Source organism: Copidosoma floridanum, unplaced genomic scaffold (assembly GCF_036245765.1).
Source record: "Copidosoma floridanum isolate Cflo_tuat_1 unplaced genomic scaffold, Cflo_Japanese_pri ptg000013l, whole genome shotgun sequence".
NCBI lineage: Eukaryota > Metazoa > Arthropoda > Insecta > Hymenoptera > Encyrtidae > Copidosoma > Copidosoma floridanum.
Genome location: NW_028321890.1, coordinates 31,325,304 through 31,342,059, shown reverse-complemented (window position 1 = coordinate 31,342,059; position 16,756 = coordinate 31,325,304). Strand labels below are relative to the sequence as shown.

Sequence of the window (16,756 nt, the reverse complement as noted above, 5' to 3'; positions counted from 1 at the left end):
CTCGTACGGGCGCCCGTAACCCTATATATATGTATGTATATCCGGTTCCAAAAAGTAATCCGAATCCCGGACTCTTGATTATCAAACCACTTCGCGTGCGCGCGAGCTTCGACTTCTCCCCCTCCGAGTTTCCGACAGCCACCAGTGCCATGAAAAGAGGAACAAAAGAGCGGCTTGGGGGAGGGGGGGGGGACAACCCGACAACGAGACCTCGACTGATGGGCTCTGCATGTGCTGCAATACACAGATTAGCCACAATGGTCCCCCCTTCCAGGTGGTTTGTGATCCAATGTACGTATATACGAACAATCGAGCTCGCGGGCAAAACTCTTCGCAACTTTTGAAGGCCCGTGCACTATATCGTTGACACGTGACGCGCTTGCACACGTCGTGATAGTCGGGGAGTGACGGAAACTAAGGATTATCGTACCCATGCAGCCAAACGGCCCAACTGACAAGCTCAACGCTGTTGTAAGGCTACACGTTTAATTGAATGCGCGAAAAAGTATACGGAAAATCATCCCACTGATTATGCGTTATTTAAACTGTTCAGGTTCACTTTTATCGTTTGACAAATCGTTCGTCCTTTCCGGCTCCTTTGGAAGAGAAATATTTTATTAAACCCGAAGTAAACGCCTCGTGTGTACAATCAGCGCGAGAATCTTGTCGTGTCATCTGTCTCTTGGCTTATACCGCGGGCTCTTATCGGAGATCCACGTGTACATATACACGCCTTACACACCTTGGGAAACTTGCCTCGTTAACTCAACACCACCACGAGTATGTTGGCTATCGATGACGGCTACGACGTAAGAGTCTCGTTTTACGCATACGCCCGAAGGGCATGTCATTCGTTCAACGAAAATACCGAAGGGAGGGACGCTATTGGAATTTCGGGGAGGCGCCAAGCTGCAAGTATGCGCGGAGGGAATATCCCTTACGATTGGCGTGATAAATAACGCTTTTGGAGCCAAGTGGGTTTATTTCTTCCAAATTTTTTGTTTCACTTGGGAAGCTGTGGGTAGTTATAGGTGAGAGGAATCGACGTGTATAGAGGGGTCACGAGAGTTGTGGAAATTGTTGACTTCGTCTCTTTTCAGTAATTGTCAATAAATATTGAGTGGGTAAAAAAATGACACGCGTGACACTGTTAAGAGCGAATTTTTGTTTTTGTTCGGTTTGTTTTAAAGCCTTTTCATAAAATTTCCCAGGGATAGTATGAGAATTTTTATCCTCGAATATTAAATCCTTTTGACGTGGGAATGCTTTAAGCTGCAAATAATATTACACGTATAGGCTCGTGCACTCGAATGTGCGTAATTTTTCTTTAGAGTTTTTGAATTTTTTAAAGCGTTGGAAAATCAGGTCGCAGCAGTATAAGTAAAATAAATATTAAAAATGTGTGTTTCGGAAAGGTTTTTCCCTTTTCAGACAAAATACGAATGATATCGGTACTTGTAGTGTGTGTACCTGCACAACTGCGCGCGTTTTTTCAACTTGCGACTCACAATGAAATTCAAATATATGAGCACAAGTTTTTTTTCTTTTTATTTAAATAAAATAAATTAAAAAAAAAAAAAAAAAAAAAAAAACTAAATGTCATACACGAGCGATCCTATCTCTTGAAATACATTGAATTTCAAAGTAGTTCCGTGAGAGCGGCCAGTGTATCATTTTTGGCGAAAGGCCATTAGTGTGCATTTGCTATTCATTGACTTTTGCGAGCGAAAACATTTTCCAATTCAAATAAGTATTGGATCGCAAAAAGTCCATCACCGGAAGCTTCGCTTGAGCTGTGCTCTACAAAACAGCCTGTTTTGATGGAATTTCCCTGATGAAAAGTGTTGCGTACAATTATATTTAATAATTATTTAATAGTGGAAAAAATATAATTTATTCACTGAGTAAATTACGATGTACAGATATAAATTTATACTAATGGGCGTTTCCATATCACCGATCGCATTTCACATTTCTCAAAGGCACGTACGTGTAACTGATGCACAATCGCACATAAATAAATTAAGTTGTTGAGTTGCTATTGACTCATCGGCTCGTATGTAAATCACGCATGCATTAATACCAACGCGCACGTAAGTTGATTCTCGAACAATTGCCCCCAATGAATACCTAATTTGCAGCTCTGACGTGATAATTTCTCGATAGGAGTAAACCTCGTGGTTTGAAATTCATTTCGAGCACGTGTTTCTAGCATTCCTGATTAATTACGCTCCAGGCAAAAGGCCATTACACGTTTTGGCCCACGAGCTCGTTTTTCCATAGGAATCGCATTTTTCAACGCTTATCAATGATCATTAAAATATGCGGAACACGCGTAACAGGCGCATTGAATCGTGAATCGAAGATAATCGATGACGAGAAAAGCGCGTTGCACACCTCTACAAAATAAACAATGACATCTCGTCCGAAGGGGATTTCCATCGGAAATAAGCCGGTTTTGCGAAATTTGTTATTCAAGGGACGCCGCGGACTCATCTCGTGCTTTTCACCACTGGGACGCGAGAAATGAATTATGGACGTTTTCAATCAATCGCAAGGATTGCAGCTCCGAAATCGTCTTTTTTGCCTCGATCGTGCCATTGTCGCTCCGTCCCGTTTTTCCGTCCATTTGATATTGTTCCAAAAGTTAACCATTGTTTAAATTCAAATTAATTTGCACTGAGAGTTATACGCGAGCGTACGCAAATAACGGACACACGCGCGAGTCAATGTGACAAAGGCCTACCTCGTGTCGAAGTGACGGACGCACCGCAGCAATTGTACATTTCCATACAAGCACATGAGCTGTGCAGCAACTAAGAGGATCTCCTTGGACATTACAATACGTATAGTACAGTAGACACGGCGGCCCGAAAATCCCGAGACAACATAGTCCCATTGTACAGCGATCCACCCCAATGTACACCCTCGCTTGGCTCTGTTGTGCACCGTTGCGGCACTGCAGTACATCAGGGAACTTGCGCGCAAATACGAGGGAAAGGACAACACGAGCGTACGTGTGTAGGAATTAAGGTGGATGTATGCAAAGTTCCACACAAGCTTTTTCACATGAATTTCGATCCAAAGCCTCGATTAGATTCACTCGGCGATAATAATCACAACGCGCTGCACACAGGCGTACGGATGAATCTCGAGAGCTGGCTCGGCACGGTTATCTGGCTCCTATCGCGTTGTCCTCTATCTGCCGACAATCGCAGTGTAGCTGCCGTGTCGTCGGATACTACCTGCGGTAATCCTTCGGGAGGCTTTGTTCTCGCGATCCATATATATATATCGTTGGCATATAGGTACACCGAATTGTGATTCCTATAACAACGATGACATCCCAACGTTAGATTGCCAAGCTGATTATCGTATTCATTGAAATTTAATATCGTTGTACTCGGACATCACAGTTACGGATTTACCTATACATAAAAACCGAAACTTATACTCGGAGTGCACGACGTGCAAGCACCGCATTGCTCAACGTGACAAAGCGTATTTATACCATCGCCTATATATTATAATGTATCCGAAATATAACTCCCGACTCGGTCGTGTAATCTATGCTGACTACGAAGATGTGTGGAGTCCAAAATTTTATTTCAATGATTTTTTTTTTTTTTTTTTTTTTTTTTGCAAATGAGGATTTTGTTGAAATGCAAAGCATGCCGTGGAACCGATAAATTTAATTAAACTCATTTCCACGTGCACGCGTGACACATTTACATAGTGCAAAGGAGGAGGGAGGATGGAACTCGAAAAGCCCTTCTTGAGATTACCATGCTGATGGAACCGCAATAGATTAAAACACTTGTAGGTGTATATACATGTTAACCCTCATCCCTACCAACTATTTAGATTAACTCACGATACGTGTTATCCATGCATAGGTCGGGACGCAGCAGTAGAAACATGCCATTTTGGTCAGACGTAGCAGTAGAAACAGACGATTTTGGTCAGGCGCAGCAGTAGAGATAGACGATTTTGGTCAGACGTGCCTGTACTATGCTTGGAATAGTAAAATGGGAAAAACATTGCGACGCAGTTTGTCATGAACAAGTTTTTTTTTAATTAACACGCTTGGGCCCACTTGTTTGGAAAAGGAAAAAAAAGCACTTGGACTTTCAGCGACTCGGGAGTGTGAAAGTCGATCTCGCTTGCGCGCCATTTCCTCGTACAGATGTGGGGTGAAGGTTGGGCTGAAGTTGTTGGAATTTTCACAGGCCTGGCGGAGCGAGGGACGAAAAAGTTCAGCGACGAGTGCCGAGAAGATCGCGAGTGCGGCTTCGACGGCTCGTACTGCGACACCAAGATCCGACAGTGCATCTGCAGGGATGAGTTCCCCGCCACCAACCACATCGACAAATGCGGACACGGTGAGTCTTTTACGCATATAATATACAGTACCTTTGTCCAATGGAAGGGAAGGGGGTAGAGGATCCCAAAGAGAAAAGATTACTTTGCCAAAATAGGGGGAAGAAAATGCGCTTAGCTGACTTTATCGTACTGCAACTGAACGAGGTCGAGCAGCGGCAGGAAACAACAAAGTTTTTCAACTAAAAACGGTATAGAAGGGGAGGGGGTAAACTCTGTATTACTTGTAATCCCTCTTAAGTCTTCATTTAGGCGCTCTTTACTGCAGATTTGTTTCGAGTAAGTTGGCGAGGTCCGTCCCGAATGAAATTTACCATGGAGGAGCAGAAAAGTTAAACCGAGTTATGTTTATTTCACGGTTCCGATGTAAATTCCTATATACATATACCCTGCACTGAAGTTGCGCTGTTTTTTTTGTTTCAATTGATGAAAAATTGATTGTTTCATCTACGCGTGTACACTCACGGAATCTCAAACTAGTCAATCTATCCCAAAACTTGAACGATGAAAAAAAAAAAAAAAAAAATACGAGCCTCAATTTTCACTCGACAACGAATCTTCTCGCGACTCTGGTAATTTTAATCAACGTGCTTCCAGAAGCCTATATATTATGCACAGCCTTTCGATATATGAGTCAAGTGGACGAACCCAGCATCGATCGCGCGGTATACACTCTTCTCTCGTTGGGCTTTCTTCCCTTCGTTTCCATGCAGTTTCACCGTGATCGAAAGCTCTGGCTTGATTGGGTTTCTAATTTTTTTTCTTTGCTCTTGCGCGTTTTGCTGAAGAACGAAAGGGAATGAAATTCGTCGCGATACACCGTTTCCTAGGTGCCAATTTTTCTTCTCCCCCCGATATACAACGCGCAGTCACTTTATCTCTCGACAACCACTCCCGCTCATCCCTGTTGTTTTTTTTTTTGTTTTTTTTACCACCCCCTCCTCTGTTGGTCTCATCTCCACGCTCTTTCATTTCCCAAAGTACTCCCCTCCTCCCCGTAAATACCCTTTCCATTCGTCTCGTTTAATCGCTTCCTCTTTCTTTCTCCCCTGATGTATTCTCGCGCCGATGTACGCCCATACAATGAAGAGGACGTTGCCAATCAACTCGACTCGAGTGGAAAATTACCCTGCAGATGTTTCGCTTCCTTTTCATTTCCTCGGTGCGATTAACGAGGGGAGAGAAAGAGAATGCCGATGACGAGAGCCTATTGGCAATTGGTCGATTACCCGTTAATAGGTAATTACTCTTGGCTCGACCTTTAGCGAGCAGTCTCCGATGATGACTAATTAATTGCCCACACTCGAAGGGAAGACCAATGCATTTTGTACGTATAGTGCTGAATAGGAGTTTTGAAAGCGTTAACGGGTAAAAAAACGATACATCGCTAGTACTCACAAGTGAGAAAAGTCAGGAGTGAATTCGAACGAAGCGACGACGTCTTCGAGTGTATTATATTCATTGAGATGTTTCCATTCATTAAGCTTTAATCCTTATCCCCATAGATTTTTCAAGTTTATCCTCTCGCTGCAGTAAAAGAAAATAAAGAAAAAAAAAAAAAAAAAAAGTTACAAATCGAGCACTGCTGGACGGAATTGAGTATTATTTCGCGCGAAAGCTCGTTCTCGACGGTGCAAGCCTAGAGCAAAGCTCTTTCCTCCAAATTTAAACATCCACGTAAGCGTCATAACTGTGATTTCGTAATTTATTTATCATTATTTTTTATTTCATTGTTAAAAAACATTTCTAAACCTAATCATTGAATGACGACGCATAGTACGCGGTTGGCACGCGTATAATCGGCCTGATATTATTCGCGGATTAAACCGCGTCGGGGGATACAATCCGATTGTTATGGAAGAGCGACGAAGCCGCGAGTTTGGCAAAATCAAATTACCGTCCGATACATCCGAGTTGTCGCGAAACCAGAGCTATACCAAATCGCCCATATTTCCTCCGCTAACGCGTTCTGCTTCTATATACATATAACGATATACGTTAAAGCCGATTGTTATGTATGTATATATGCCTCAAAGGTGCGTAATTACACGCGTGACGGATTCGAAAGGGGATTGATTATTTTTTCACGCTCCAAAACTTGACGAAAAGAAAAGAAAAAAAAAAAAATCGAACTACGATTAAAATTGACGGACAGTCGGAAATTGCGCGCAAAGTGCACATATATGGGAGGTGGGGGGGGGGGACAGCGCGAACAACGTATATTTCTCTATCAAACGCGACATGTACCTGTGGTTGGTTTTAGCGCATCCTCTAAAATTGCGCCTGGCTCGTTTCTGCGGTAGTTGTCTTTCATCGGATTATACCCGTACCCTGGAAATTGGTGGACAGCCCCGGTTTTTCGGGACGGATGCTTGAAACCCATCCACGCAATGATACACACCTCGTAGATATAATAAATGTTTAATATTGTCGAAAGGTTTTTTCAAAATTTCATTATTTTTTATAAAAAACGGAGTGAAAAGTCAACGTTGTCCAACGAGACAACTTCTTTGGGGAGGAAACTTTTTCCCCCTCCGAGGGATAAGGGGGCCAACTCGTCGCACCCACCCCTTCGTATATCCCATTCCGCGCTGCCTGTACAGGGAGAAACAGAAGGAAATGTTACACCCGTCGAGGCTTGGAGAGGAATTTTCTCCCCCGAGGAATTTCCCACAGGCCTGTGTCGCAATCTCCCCTTTGACGACTCCTCGATATAATAACGTACATATATGTATGTATACGTGGTCACGCCTTTTAGCGGCGAACATCAACGAGTCGTGCTTCTTCACGGAACAGTGCGAGACGACAACGCCCCAGACGGAGTGCAGGGACGGGCGGTGCATCTGCATCTTCGAGAAGGTGCCCATGCAAAACAAGGACGGCTCGTACCAGTGCGTCGGTAAGCCTCGACACCAGAGATCGACTAGTGGGGATTTTTTTTTTTATCATCATGACTTTGCTTTTGTTCGTTTGTTTGTTTGTTTGCCATGTAAACTTTAGCCGAGGTAAAGGAGCCACCGGATCTGAGGTACGTGGACCCAGCGATGATCGGCATCCTCGCGGGCATGGCTCTGATGTTCGTCATCATTTGCGTCGTTCTCAGGCTGTTCAGCAAGTGAGTATACACGGAAGTGGGTGATTTTACAATTGCAGGAGGGAGAGGGGAAAAAAATATACATACATATATTGTTTTGTCAACGCAGGGCTCGTTGGAACGATAACCGGACGATCTTCAATACGCCGAACGCGCGGCTGATGAACGTCTCGCTGTTGCGGGACAACAAACTCTTGCACGGGCACGACAGGCGAGGCTCGCGGGCCAGTGTCAGGGCGCCCTCGCGACAACCCTCGATGGCCTCCTTGCGGGCCCACTCGCCCAACGCCTCGCAAGGTGCGAAACACACTCACCGAGTGTTGAACCGTACGGGTTTTTATTCATTCACTTACTAAGCAAGCGAAGTTACTCTTTTGACTGAGATATATTTATATATCCATATATACTCTTGTATACCTATACGATGATTAAGTATCGCATACGATACCTGCTCTATTATTTTATACATATATATACATATATATATATATATATACCTATATATTGTATTATTCTCTCTTACTTTCAGTTATTCGTTTATACTATGTATTATTATTTTCTTTCGTTAATCTTTATTTAAACAGGCGTCAAATATTTAATGAATACGTTATTGTGTTACGTCTCGTGTCTCGCGCGCGTTGTATTCCAAGTTTTTTTTTTTTTTTTTTATGTAAATATTTCGTTGAACGTAGAAAAAAAAAAACAAAAAACAGAGAGACTTTACATTTTTCTGCACCTGTTGGAGAATACTTTTAATAATTATTTAGTTTATTACTTTTTTTTTATTTAACCACGCGCAGTTTCTTTCTACATACTTTCTGTATATCTCTCTTTCTGATCCCTCGGTCGCGTGTTTTAATGTTAGTACAAATTGATTTGACATAAAATAGAGATACGTGATTTTATACTGTATACTATTTCTATTTCTTTAACCATAATACAGAGAGACATTTTCCATCGTTCTCTTGATAACTGTCTTTCAAAACTGACTGCTCTTGCTCTAGTTAAGTGACCTTTATGATAAAACTTTTTTTTCTTCTTCTCTCTCTCTCTCTCTTTTTCATCATTTGTTCTCACAATCCATATTTCGACACTTTTACAGCTTACGGTCATTTTAATCGCTCACCATGTACTCCATACAATTACATATTGGATCAAATAGTTGTTTCTCGCAAGAAACGTGTCACTCGTGTATAATGCATAGCACCGAGTTATTTTGGACTTTCGATGAATTAAGTGTAAAATATACGCAACAGCCTTTTTTTTAATAATATCATGCAAAAGTGCACCTCTGAAAAAAAAAAAAAAAAAAAAAAAAAAAAAAAAAAAAAAAAAAATTGTTACGAAAAACAAACAAATAACTCGAGGGACTGCATTTTTAGCAACATTCAAGAGTACTTTTTTATAAAGAAACCGGGAGACCTCGTTCGGGGAAAATGCGCAAGTTTTTCATCTTACTAACAAAAAAAAAAAAAAAAAAAAAAACAGCTAAAATGACTCGGGAGCATAATATTATGCACGTATACAATAATTAAATGAAAAAGCCGATTTTTCACGAGGACTGTGGCTGCGAAAGATAAGCGCTCCCATACAAGTTGACGTTCTCACAATTCCATTTTCTCGTATTTAACTAGTATATACTATATATTATACTCTCTGTCTTTTTCTTATACATGCGTGTGTGTGTATGTATCCCGTGCCACCGAGCTTTTGTGCAAAAAACCCGCTGCTTACTCGCAAAACCAACACATTTTTATATACCTATAAATGTGTATACACAGTACAAACACCTTTCGCTGCTCGTGCTCTACCCTTTCCTCCTTTTCTTTTTTCTTTTGCGCTCGCGAGGCAAGTTGCGTTTTTGTTCTAAATACGTTGGGGCCATACACGAGGACCCTTGCTCCGGCTCGCACGCCATGGGTGCTCTGCGTATGGCAATTTTTTTTTTTTTTTTTTTTATTTATCTTCCCTTACCATTATGCATCCCAGATGGGCATATAATTTGCAACGCGAGCTTAATCATGTTATACCCTACTGCTTCCGAACTGGCTCGATGTCTTTCTTGCATGCGATTGTGCTCTCTTGGTGTTTTACTGTTTTTTTCCACCCGCTGTAAAGAAGAGTGAAATTTGATGCTTTGTATTTTTCTCTCTATCTCTCTCTCTCTCTCTCTTTTTGCAATGTTGTATTACTATTTGTTTGCTATGTCTTTTTCTCAAGGTGTTGCATGGAAACGATAACCGAGGAGATAAATATACACGTGCTGATGATTATGCTCGCGTTAAAAAATGACGAAAACGTTGTTGTGTAAAATTTTTCATTACATTTTTACATCTCAGATGACACCGATCAGACTGTTCGTGAATTATATTTTAATGTAACGAGGCTGTGTATCAGTTATTGATCAAATAATGAGATTAATCAGGGGAAAAACTGAAAGTTCGCGTGCCTAATGGCATTTCAGGCGCGTAATTGCGCTTTGTAATCGAGGTAACGTACGCGGTTCGCGAGTTGATCGTAACATGAAATACGTGCGGAGAAAATGTATTTTGCATGCGGGCTTTAATTTTTTTTTTTTTTTTTCTAGCCAGAGAGCATTTGCACCCGCTGTTACTACGTGTTTCAATGTTTGTGCTATAATTTTTACTGTAGTCTATTTAGAAAGTGAGTGATCTTTTTTTTTTTTTTTTTTCGTTAAGATAAATATATCATTACTGTAAATTTCAATTCGATTCGCACATTAAATTAAATTAAAGTGCCATAGCTACCGGCGCATTGCTTTAGACTTTTTCGTCGAATCAAAAAGGATTTTCATTGACTGACAAACTTTTTACTAAACTACCAGTAACATGTCATGCTTCGTGTAAGTTAGAAATGTGCTGTTTGGAAATAATTATTCAAATAATTTCAATACTGGAGACACTGTAAATTGAATAATGAAAATTATTAAAAATAGTCCCATTGTTAATAATAGTTATAATTTTTTTAAACGCATTAGACCGTGTTATCACGTTTTTTTTCTGACTACAAAATCTTAACAATACTGCTTAGGCTTAAAAATTATTTTTCTTATACATTACTAAGTTTAAAAATTTGATTTCTCGCTTATTTTTGTTATAGAATACACATGTACCTACAAAGTATTTAATTAAGATTTTATCTTTTAACACAGCAATTTAAAATAAGTAATTAATCACCTTTCTGTTACATTTTTCACTCTGATACTTGTATGCAAATTTTCCGTACATACTTTTACTATCTAGTATTTAAAAAATTCTATCTTTTTTTACAATATACATATATAAATTCCTACTAAACAATAAATTTTAATAACATTTTTACACTCGCTACTCAACACCAGAAGAAAATGTTGTAAAATGTGTTGCATCATGCATTTTCTTTCGTGTAAGCATTAAATGGAACTGTTTTTAATACTTGGGGTTGTTTAACGTTATACGTATGAATTATTGTCGAGCCCATCGGTTAATAAATATTGTGACGTTGCAACAAAACCCATTCCATATATTACATTGAGTGTCGCATCCAACTAACACCTATATACGCAAGTGTGCGCACTGTATACCTATGCTACTGATAATTTCAATCTTTTTCTCTCTTGTCTGTCATATCTTCCACTTGCACGACTGATCTGGTAGCAAGTGTGTACTATGTAAGAAGAAAAAATCTTCACCGCCTTGACACAAAACGCACAAAACTAACGCTCGAGGAAAAAAAAAAAAAAAAAAGAAAGAAAGAACTGAAATTGCATTGATCTGGTGTGTGTATGTTTTGTCAAACCGTCAGACGAGAAAATCCTTTTGAGTACCGAGAAAGGAAAGCAACAGCGCTCCGTAGCACCCGCAGCGGTGCAAGATACCCGAATAACGGAGCATTGCACGCCCTTGTCGCCAGGCTCGCGCACGGGCTCTCGCCGCGGCAGTCGCGGCAGCAGCGGCAACACATCGGCCGTCGGGGTGCAGCCCAAACCAGCCAACAGCAAGTCCTCGCCGCCCAACCACCACCAGAACGGCGTCCACCCCGAGGCCACGGACACCGTCACCGTCGAGATACTCGACAAGTCCTAGACCATTATCTTATCTCTCTACCCTCTCTATGCGCGTACACACTCCTCCGCTCATCCTCCGATTTACCTTACTCTCCACTTCCACGCGTTTACTTCTACCTTCGATGGTTGCAGCTGTTTGGATGCTTATCTAAATTTTTTACTATGATTTTCTGCAACACGCGTACAACGCTTTTGAAGCAAAACATTTTTGCCTTATAAAAATCAAAAGCAATATAAGTTAACTCATAGTATAATATATATATACGTCGCGTGAGAACATTTTTTGCGATTTTTGAGGGATATAAGGATATACTCGGTAATTGGCCGCGAAAGGTCAGGGGATAAATCACGCGCCGGTGGTGATTAAGCAAAATGACGACCTAATTGCGATTGTTCCGTCATCTTGACACACATTTCGCCGTGAACCGGAAAATGAGGAGTAATGGGTTCTCTACAAAAATACGCAGGAAAGTTATCGGTATTTCTATAGAACAACATCCTTCGACTGTCTCGTTTTTTTTTTTTTTTTTCTCCAAACAGTTGCATCATCATACGATTCCCACTTTTAAACAAATATATGAAGTAGCTCATTTCTTGATATATCAAAGACAAAATCATGAGTCATAGTTGGATTATTATTGTTATTGTTTGGCATATTTTGTTGTCAACGCCATCGCATTTTTGTTACTTACATCGGTACCTACACTGTAACATTGAATTTTTCAAGCCTTCGTCATTTAAGAGATAACATTATTAAATACGTTATAAGTAAACTTAAAAAATTACATTTGTAAGCTTAAACTTTTCAATAGCTAAGGTCTGTAATTATCATCACATAAGTTAACGAGACTTGCTTGCAAATCAAGTGGTCAAAGATCGATGACACGAAAATTTACAATCAATCACGTTTATTGTTTTTTTTTTTTTTTTTTTTTTTTTTCTATTTTTCTTTGTCGATCACGTTAAAATAAATATAAATATGCGACAATTGAACTTCATATTAAAACAAAAAAAGTAAAAATAGATAAATCACGTAATCCTCATAGGTAGGTAGTACCACGAAATATTCTAATGTATATCGATCAAACAATCGACCAACTAAAAAAGGAGCGACGAAAAAATACAGTGTGCATCAGGTAAAAAAAAAGTCAAAAAATGAAAAGAAAAACTGGAAGGCAAACGTTATTGCTGAAAATAATTTATAACAAAAAAAGTTTACATATACGAAGGGGACCAGACGAAAGTGTTTTACGAATCGCTAAATTTGGAAGTATAAGAAATGTTGTGTACAATATAATGTATGATGATGTTGATCGTTGTTCGAGACATGACACATTGTTTTCCATTGGAAAGGAAACTTGTGTCGTGCGCGAGTTTAAAAGGTAATTGAAAGGCGGTACATACAAAGGGAAATCAAGAAATTCTCAATCAAAGGCCATTTCCGTCTTTAAAGATAATCTCCATTACGAAACGTAAGTAAATTTGCGAAAAACCTCATAATCAGGCAAAAATGGATCATTTTGTCGAGGAATCAAAGAACATACACGTACAACATAACAATGTAACTTTCTTGTATAGTATGAATAGAGGGGAAAAAGTTCATTTCAAACGAAGGAAGCCTCGTTAATCCGCACTATTTTTTCTCTCCGACTATTCAGAACAGTGTATTACAGGATAAAAGTGAAAATATTAATTTCACAACTCTCGGTTTACTTCTCTACGCGATTCGGTGCCTATGCTAATCAATAAAAAAGTAAAAAAATATATATACATAGTACATAACAATATTCAATCACGTGTAATGAGATTTTACGAAGTACCGTTATACATACATATACATATAATATTAATAAGATTTACGATAAATTATTGAGATATAAATATATACATGTACCGATAGATTATGAATATTATACCAGAGCATAATGTAAGAAAAAAAGTAATCTTAAGAGAATAAGAGTAAGAAATATCTAAAGCTAATTACCATTTTGCTATTGAACACAAAAATTTTAACTATATACTACCTATTATGTATTAATACCATATACTGCTACAACTACTTCACCATATTATTATTATTATTATTATTTTTCTTTGTATCACGATTACGAATTGTGCAATATATATATATATACACACACTCATTATATTAATTGTATCGAATTTTAAATGGAAACTATAGTGATGAGACACGCCTATAGTGGTCGTTGCGCTACTCTGTGATTACATACGCTGTTTAAGAAAAATAGATCGCGCGAGCGCGATCGTCGCAATATATAGGATATATAACGTGTAGGTTGTTATTATGCATAAACGTAACTCTATTGAAAATCTTGACGAGAGGAAAGAAATAAGTCATTCATGAAAACACAAATCAAGCACGGGAAACAAAAGTTATGTTTAAGTTTAAAGATATAATATTATATATGCATCGCGCGATGATGAGGGATATTTTTTATCCTTGTTGCTTAACTTGAAATCTCGCTGAATAGATATACATACATACAATATATTGAAGATAACAATGTAATAGTTATACATATATATATATACAAGTCGGCCTCAAACCAAAGCAAAGTGTAATGATATTACCTTTATCTATTATCTACGTTTTTAAAGTAGGAAAAAAAATATAATACATATAAATAAATATAAAATTGAAGTTAAGCTCGAAGAAGCATAATTTCTTTCGTTACGTAAGAAACGAGTTATTAAAATTCAATAGGCAAGTATTGCAGCACCACTTGACAACTCTTTTAATGAATAGTATACGTTTGATATTGGAAGTATACAGTGTATAAGTAGCGGATGATATATCATGTGGAAACGCTACTATCGCGCACGAAAATGCGTGTACACGTGCAGCCGATCCGATCTCGAAAGGAAATTAGGGGAAGGTTTCCATTTCGGGGTGGGACAGTCGCATGTGATTACGGGGGCTTTTGCTTCGAAATGCCAAGGGTGTGTTACATAGGACGAGAAAGTGCAAATGATTACACGTATAAGTACACGCGTAAGCAAATATTTATCGCGACTCTTTACATGTACGTAAAGTGCATTTGTACAGTTAACTTGGCATTTTACGAAAATATACATTATACATTATATACATTTATCTACACTTCGATGATTAACATAGGAACTATTGTCTTTTTTCGAGAAGAATGCAATTTTCTTGTAACGAAGTAAAATAAACGCAATTAAAGTACATAAAATTTAGACACTTAAGGATCTTTACCTTTGCTTTTGAGCAGAGTGCCTCCAAACAGTTCTCTTTGGGCCAAAATACAAAATCGTACTTACACGTGTAGATATTTACAAAAATGCGAGCAATCTTCTGCGTAGCTTTGCGAATAAAAATCCATTTTTTCATTGTAACCACAATCCTTTTTTTTTTTTTGTCGTGTCCACGAAATCACATTACTCGATCAACATTTATCCGAAGGAATGTTAATCAAATGAAAAATGAAATACAAATTTTTTCAGGGATTCGCGAAATTTTTCGTTGTAAAGAATTATTGGTTGCAAATGGGTGATTGACAAGTTCGAATAAAGTTTCGGGCGACCGGTTGCAATCGGTTGGAAAATCGGGGCCGAGCGTCCAAACAAGCATACAAGATCAACCGGGGAAGTACTTGGACGATCGGCACCAATCGAAGCGAAGGCAACCGGTGGCTCTGTAAATAACGTATGTTTGCTGAAACGACTAGGCGTATTGGATGACATTTTTCAAGTACAAAAGCGTTAAAAGTAATCTATCGTTAAGAAAAAAACTTACAAAAGGAAAAATTTCAAATAAAAATTCATTCGATCAAGCACATCTGTAAAAAAAAAAAAAAAAATGTAAATTTAGTGAAAAAACTGTTTTGCGCGATTGTTAAATAATTTGCGATTTTGTGCTTCAATAAAACATACGAATGATTTTTGAATAGGCATAAATTTTCAGAGGAACTACGACAAAAGTCGCGCAACTCGTCGACGCGATCGAACGAATCTGTGATCCAAAGCGCACTCGGCATGAACCATATGAAACAAGTGCACGAGATTTGCGTGCAAGTCAATTTGAAAATTTACGCTATCTCTTGGATTTTTTCTTTCCTTGTACTTCATACTTCATATTCCGTTGAATTTATCGCTTGATAAAAATCACACCAACCACTGTTTGCTTGCATTACCAATAAAAAAAAAAAAAAAATTAATTGCGGATTAACGAGCGACGTGTAAAGGATCAATATGAATCAAAGTAATTGCAATAAGTCGTGTATAGGTTGAAGTCAACGAAAGTCAGATTTAAACATTAATTAGATGCATAGCTGAAATGTACATGATGATCAAGTATACAAATTCTGTGACAATGTAAACTGTAATTTATCGATTATCTTCTATATGTAATGAATTTTTGCCAATGTTCGATTGTTTGTTTTGAAAAATAATTTTAAAAAAATAAAATAAAAACACATTCAACAGAAAATTGAAGATTTACCTCATCGTAAGAACAAAGTCGATTGAATGGATCTATGAGACGAAAAAATGATGTAAAACACGTTAGGGTATTATCTATAATATAATAGTGGACGAAAAAATCCTACCTTTGACCAGTGATTGACACATCGAAAATATATACATATATCGTAGAGACTCGATCAATTTTTGAATATAATGCTACTACAGTCTAGCGAGATTTTGCTATAAACACGGTATTTACCTTTGTACTTGTAGACCTAAAACAGTAGATCGCGCAAATCCTTTTTCTATACAAACAAAAAAAATAAAATAAAATAAGATAAATCAATGTAAAAACAAATTTATGATCGACATCTTCGACTCTTTGATTTTGTTTCTTCTACTAATAACGTCCATCATATATATATATATATATTTCTACTATCAAAAACTAATCGTGATAGATTAAGTGAGCTTCAGAAAAACATTTCGATATATTTCACGTGCACACGTTCTCAAAAGACAACCAAGTGGAAAGTAGAGATGAAGGAAAAGTAATAAATGTATTAAAGAAGAATGAAGAAATGATAAAAACTGAGGTACTTTAATGAATAAAATAGATAAATAAAACTCTATGTAGCGGCGACGTAGAGAGTATTTCTTATATTTAATAGTCTTTATATCGTACGGTTTCATATTTATAGCTTACACACAAGAATTATAAATTATTTATCCATACATCTATATTGTAATGTATATCTTTGGAATCCTTA

General features: G+C 38.2%; 1 protein-coding gene across 1 annotated transcript in view; it reads left to right on the top strand.

The window, feature by feature from the left end:
* The window catches only part of jus (EB domain-containing julius seizure protein), a 28,802-nt gene extending 17,243 nt beyond the window's left edge, over nucleotides 1–11,559 (top strand). The window contains exons 4-8 of the mRNA XM_089591388.1: nucleotides 4,230–4,382; nucleotides 7,139–7,279; nucleotides 7,381–7,495; nucleotides 7,584–7,771; nucleotides 11,279–11,559. Of these exons, the coding sequence (XP_089447514.1) occupies nucleotides 4,230–4,382; nucleotides 7,139–7,279; nucleotides 7,381–7,495; nucleotides 7,584–7,771; nucleotides 11,279–11,559 (878 nt within the window). The remainder of the gene's footprint in view (nucleotides 1–4,229; nucleotides 4,383–7,138; nucleotides 7,280–7,380; nucleotides 7,496–7,583; nucleotides 7,772–11,278) is intronic.
* The last annotated feature ends 5,197 nt before the right edge of the window (nucleotides 11,560–16,756 follow it).